Raw genomic sequence first — 6,330 nt, 5'->3', positions numbered from 1 at the left:
TCTCTCCTGCAGCTTTCCTACGGAAATTCTTCACTGGGTTTAAATGCCTATAGTTGTCTGCCTCATAATTAAGTTTATACTGCATTACAAACTGTTTTTGAACGCGATTCAGGCGGGGCAACAGTGAATTTACACTGGATAACGTTTCTAGTCATCTTGTTCTTGAACATGTTGATATAATCCGACTATACCCGACTGATGAAAAAAAAACACTGAAAGCGATGAGAAATCAGATGCGAGAGCTCCATTGATTGGAAACAGTCTACGGCTTGTGACGGAAGTCAAATAAATATCAGAAATCAATATCAAACTGTGTGTTGGGCTCGAGTTTTTACATTAGATTGAATGTCTCCTACCCTCCACAATTCTGCTTGTGAATGTAACGCAGGCGGTTTTTCCCGAGTTTCTGTGGTTAGTTACTATTGCTAAGCAAGGACACCGTTGGGTTTTGGGGAAGAACCGCTATCGTTGGATCTGTAGATTTGTTTGACGCAGACTCTTTTCTGCTTGCTTGTCGAACCTATCACCCACCTGGTCAAGCGGTATACCGGGTGCAGTTCATGGCAGCTACTTGGAGCCAAATGTGGGAGCTTTCATATATTTGTTTGACGCAGACTCTTTTCCAGGTGCTTGTCGAACCTATCACCCACCTGGTCAAGCGGTATACCGGGTGCAGTTCATGGCAGCTACTTGGAGCCAAATGTGGGACAAAGCTTTCATATGGGACCAGCAGTGAATGGACTACGTGGCTTGAGATCTTACCATATAAATGGGCTTTTCCTCTCTGAACACCATACTTCATAGTTTACCGTTGATTCACATGTGCTGCACTTTCCCTCGCAATGGACTTCAAAAATTCTCGACTACTCACAAATTGTTAGTAGCGCATGATTAGCTCTCTTTTGGAGGATGCATGGTCCAGTGCCTTCGCGTTTATTCGTCTCTGACCTAGGTCTGAGACTGAGGTGCAGCTCGTGTACTGCTTCATAATGGAACGCAGAAGTAGTACCTTCGTTTTTTACCCGACTGAATTTTACACATTGGTATTCTTGTTCGTTTTCCGGGATTGGCGTTGGGACCAACCGATGACTGGGTTCATGCGTTCAGGAGGGTCATTTTCACGATAGCCTGTCAGCGACTCTGTGGCTGGATATAAGTTCTTATCATTCATCAAACTTTATTGAATCAGACAATAACCACTCATATGCTATATGCCAATTTTTAGTGAAAAGTTCCCGGTCAAAAGCTGACTTCGTCTTTTCAGGCGGAAACACACCCTCCTTCAGCTGGTTTGAATGTATAACACAACGTTCGTGGTGTGTATCAGTACCCTTCTTAAGGACGCAGTTTTGTATCGTCTTATAAGATCGTTCCTTCCGCCCCCATTTCCCAGTTCGATGCTAATTACAACTTGTGCCTGTCCACCGATTCCTTCATGATCACTTTCAGGAGGCAATGACTATATTTTCCGGCACAATGAATCAGTGCGTTCAGAGTGTGTCGGACTCTTTGGCCAAAAATCCTTCTTCTCCACCACCAGCAGCACTACAAATTACATCGCCCCTCTTAACCTCGGACGAAGTCAGTCAGTTGACGAATCAACTTCGATTGGCCATTGTTGCTGCATGTATGACCGCACAGAACCATATTGTGAATCTGGCATCCATCCGAATGAAACTTACCACCACCACCACCACATCTAAAAAGGTCCCCACAAATTCCACAAACGGGTTGGACGAGCAGCCTCCAATGGACAAGCTCAGCATCGAACAATTCATCCACCTGGCTGATGTGTTGCAACAGTTCCAGGTAAGGGCTTCGCCTGGTCGTATCAGTCAGATTATCTAGCTTATGCCCAAACCTGGCCACCGCCATGCTTTCTTCTTCTAGGCCATCCATGACGCCTACTCGTCCTGTGAGACAACGCACGCCGGTGTGAAATGATGATGTCCATCAACTACTTAACCTCACAACTTTTTTGTCTGGCACTTCTGTCGCTGAGTGTTCTGGGTTCTCATTCCATCTACTGGTAAAGACTGTGCACTTTGTTAAGCCTGACGACCCCTGACTAGAGCAATGCTGCCACTGCTAGTCCAACTGGCTTATTGTGGGTTTTAGAGGTTCCCGAAGTGGACGGCGAAATTATCCTGGCGATTTAGATTCTAACGATATAATCAAATCATACAATGACTAGATTTATGACATTCCTTAAAGCTGTAACTATGTTTATATCGGTGACTAGTTCATATGTCCGCCCCACTCCAGATCTTTCATCCAGGGATTCAGCTAAGGCTCAGTTCATCTCCCATCAACTTCAGGTTACCTGACAAGTGAATGTATAACTCCACTCACATCCATTTAGATGTTCGAGCAGGAGATAGGTTTGATGGAAACTCTGGCCCATCCAGTGAAATCCAAAATGGGCGAAACCGATTCTGGGCTTTCATCGAACTTATTCGTTGCTTGTTTCCGGCTGGTTGTCTCAGTTCAGAGGTTCACTCAGTCGAGAGCAGCGTATACTACGCTCACTTAGAGTGATCAAAGGGGTTTCCTTGTAAGAAATCAGCCTCATGAAAACAATATACCGTAATAAATTGTTTGATCACAGTGACATGCCGATATCTTCCCCCGATTAGGTAAAACTGGTCAGGCTACTGAGACCGTTGCAAATTCAGAAGCTGTTTGGAGCATCCACAATTTCATAGTCTTGGCCATTAAAGTGACACAATAATCGTCCTATCGGGAGTAAACTACGGTCAGGCTGACCACAATACACCTTAGCAATGAACTGCACGTATCCGGCGACGCGCATCCTCCAGCCATACGTCATTCGTTAGCGCACTTTGGGCTCGTTGAATGTGCACGAATTATATGTGACATTTCTTTAAAGCGTACGTATCTAACCCTTGATCGAAGTTCACAATGTGTGTTTGCACTAACAGTGTTGTGTAGATGCTTACGTCTGACAACAGTTCCCAAAAATAACTTGTGTTGCTTTCCATGGAGTGGGTTTCATTCTCGCTGATATACCAAGATGGATAGTGCGGCCGTTAGCGATCCGTTAATTGTGTAACATCTGCACCCCCCCATCAGGGCGTTTTTGGGAGGAACTAAACCTAACATAACGACCATTATAAATTGTATAGACGTAATGCACTACTCATATGGTTGATGAAAACTTTTCGCTCAAGAACGAGAGATTCAGCTGGGTTTTAGGTGGGTCTTCCGTCAAAACCAAGTTGGCGTGCAAATGAGTGTAGTTCGACCATTATAAATTCTTTTTTGAAAGCAAGTTTGTAGAGTCGCAATTCACCTAGAGCGCCAACGCCTGCATGCTGTGTCTCAATAGTAAGTTTATGGACGAGCTTGAGAAAAAAATTTGACGGACTTGCCTTCCTCCGTGTACTGATTACCACATAAGCAGATGGATATATTGTCGGAAAACTGCGGGTTTTGAAATGTGTACATTTATTGGCTGTTGATCTGTTCGCCGAGCTTGGCAATTGGCTTGCAAACGTTTCGTCACCATACGAGGAGACATCATCAGTGCGCAGTTGAGTGGGTACTTCTTCCTTGCCTGCGTGCGCTTATATAGCATTCGAGGGCTATCTGTCATCTTCTGACGTGATTGGCTACTTAAAGTGTAACAAATTTGGTGAATCTATTGGTCCATTTGTGATCTTTGTCGCGTTGTGGTCTGCGTTCCTTTGTGTCGATTGGTTATCCTCACGCCCTCTATTTTTAGTAGTTCGTTCTCTCCGGCCTCGGGTTGTATTGCGTTGTGGTCTGACGTTCTTGAGTTTGATTGGTTGCTTGTGCCGCCCTATTTCCTCCACCGTAGCGGTCAGCGTCTCTTCGTCCGTCGGTTGATTTGGTGCTTTGATTGGGCGCTTCCTCCAATCCAATTGATGTGTCCGTTTGAATGATGTTTTCCTCCTTCTCTTATGATTTCCTCGTCTGGTTGATTTTGCAGCTTTAAGCTCGGTGGTTCTGGAGTTCTCTCGCTCTTAGTGGCTGGTAAATGGGATCAATTTCGATGTGTTTGTTGATCGCCTCTTCGGTGGAGTACCATGCTTCCATAAATTCGCGTTCGTTTTTTGTTCTTGCTTGAGCCAATATGCAGACGCCGCTCCAGTCGAACTCGTGTCCTTTCTGATCTTTGTGTGCAGAGATGAGGGAGAACTGATCGTGCCTCTTGGTGGCGAGCTTGTGTTCATGTATTCTGGCTGAGAGCTTCCTTCCTGTTTGTCCTACATACCGTTTGTCGCAGTCCTTGCATTGGATCCTGTATATGAGATTGTTCTTCGCCATTGGATCTAATTTCCCTTTTGGTCTTGATAGTGTCCTCCTTAGAGTGCTCGCAGGCTTGTAAGCGACCAATATATTGTGCTGTCGTAAGAGCCTTGCCGTCATTTCAGCGGTGTTCTTGATGTACGGAAGTGTGACTCGCTTACTTGCATTTTGTCCTGTTGCATCGATCGTATTTGGCTTCCTGAGTGTTCTCCAGATTAAATTCCTCGGATATCCATTTTCCTGAAACAATCTGTATAGGCGCTTTTCTTCTTTGATCTTGGATTCTGTTGTGCTGCAGTGTGTCTCGATCCGCTTGAAAAGTGTCCGAACGCAGCTTGGTTTGTGGCAATTTGGATGCTTGCTGTGGTAGCTGAGGATTAGCTGAGGATCCTCAGCTACAACCAATAAACTCACCCGAGCTACCAATATTTCAACAAATGTGTACATTTCTTCATACGACTCTGAGGTGAACTTTCCTCTTTTAGCTCACTTGGTGTGCTCTAAAATAGCAGTTTTCGATACCTCAAGTGGCATTAAGATACACCAGTTCGACACTCAACAAGGCTTTATTCGACAATCAGACGTCGACATTTCACTGTCGGTTAGTTGATTCTGATGATGACAATGATCATGGTGAACTTGAGCATGGGTCAGTACCCCTGGGAAAACGGATAAAAAGTTAGCTGTTAACTGCTTCTGCAGAATGTTTAGAAAGTTGCATGTGTATGAGTTTTCGATTGTGTTGAGAAGCTACTCGCTGATGGCTAATGGTTTGACCACCCAGGGACCTGCTGTGGTTTTTTTTGTGGAGTGAGTGATTGTCGAGAATCATCTTCTGAAGAAAGGCATGAACTAGGTTTTGGGGTGCTCGTTCTCATATTACCAAAAGTTGCATTGTGGGCCTCTTAAGATCTATTAGTGGCAGTCCTCAAAGTTCGCTGCCCAAACTCTGTTTTGGCTCTCAAATGAACCTCTCTATTTTGGTACAATCCATCCAAAATTTCACCATTCACAGGCTGGTTCCGAATACAAGCCTAGGCTTTGACTACACTACAGCGGATAGCGTGATACAATCGTGATGTTCTGAAGGTCTTTGGGAGTCGTCACCGACAACATTCTACTCGCACAGCTTACACCACAAATCCGAATAGGATCAGCTTAGATCAAGAGAATCAGGGGTGAGGACACAACTGTCTTTGGAGTGGGGGGACGAAATGGCTTAGTGGTTTGAACGCGAATTTACTGACCAGAAGGTCCGTGGTTCAGACCCGACCTCCGCCTCCCAACTTCCCCTAGGCTTGCTTGGGAAACCTTGCAGTATCCCAGCCCTCTTGTTTCTCCTAGCTTGGCAGTAAGGCCCGAAGGTGTGCTACAGCCAACGTGGGCTCCAACAGCTACCTTGGGTTCGTCGCCGTTCGGCCAAAGCGCAGTGTTAACTCGTACTCTGTTGGATGGTAATTCTAATGCTGCCCTGCTGTCAGCTGATGTAGCAACGCGTGTAGAAGTGTCATCGGTAGATAGCTACGACATTAAGGATACCATGACCGGTAGCTTTGTGATACAGTTTTAGCTTGACTGGTGTGTTGTCAACATCGACTGTGCCCACTCTATCGGATCACTTCCCATCACTAGGGCTTCAATCCCGGATGAGTTTCCCTCCCACCAGACTCGTGCAATACTCCGAAGATATCGATGGTCAAGCACTGAAATTTCTTTGACATTCTCAGCCCTCATCGGCCAAGTTTCTGACCTATATGAAGCGTATGGTAGCATTGTTAACACGATCCTTGATGAATCAGCTGATGTCACGCCTATGCCACCGGTACTGCGGGTTCACGAAAGCTACTCTGACCTTTCCAATGCCATCTTTCGCGAGACCACCGGCACTAACACAGCTGCTCAGTTGGACAAATTTGTCTACTACCTCGATCAACTCATCCGTAAGCATGAGGTTAGGGTTGGGGTCCACCCAGTTTCGCAGCAGCGCTTCACACTTAGCAGATGTGATATATATATATATATATATATATATATATA

General features: G+C 45.4%; 3 protein-coding genes across 3 annotated transcripts in view; 1 reads left to right on the top strand and 2 right to left on the bottom strand.

The window, feature by feature from the left end:
- Positions 1-3,616, bottom strand: part of T265_06941 (hypothetical protein) — a gene marked incomplete at both ends in the record, with an annotated part of 7,509 nt that extends 3,893 nt beyond the window's left edge. The window contains one exon of the mRNA XM_009172344.1: positions 3,414-3,616. Coding sequence (XP_009170608.1) covers positions 3,414-3,616 — 203 coding nt within the window. The remainder of the gene's footprint in view (positions 1-3,413) is intronic.
- T265_06939 (hypothetical protein) overlaps positions 1-6,330 on the top strand; it is a gene marked incomplete at both ends in the record, with an annotated part of 64,501 nt that overhangs the window by 38,766 nt on the left and 19,405 nt on the right. Inside the window, one exon of the mRNA XM_009172342.1 lies at positions 1,450-1,809. Coding sequence (XP_009170606.1) covers positions 1,450-1,809 — 360 coding nt within the window. The remainder of the gene's footprint in view (positions 1-1,449; positions 1,810-6,330) is intronic.
- T265_06940 (hypothetical protein) overlaps positions 6,089-6,330 on the bottom strand; it is a gene marked incomplete at both ends in the record, with an annotated part of 4,219 nt that continues 3,977 nt past the window's right edge. The window contains one exon of the mRNA XM_009172343.1: positions 6,089-6,286. Coding sequence (XP_009170607.1) covers positions 6,089-6,286 — 198 coding nt within the window. The remainder of the gene's footprint in view (positions 6,287-6,330) is intronic.

The sequence above is a fragment of the Opisthorchis viverrini genome (assembly GCF_000715545.1).
Source record: "Opisthorchis viverrini unplaced genomic scaffold opera_v5_152, whole genome shotgun sequence".
Lineage (NCBI taxonomy): Eukaryota > Metazoa > Platyhelminthes > Trematoda > Opisthorchiida > Opisthorchiidae > Opisthorchis > Opisthorchis viverrini.
This window is presented reverse-complemented; position numbering and strand designations above follow the sequence as displayed.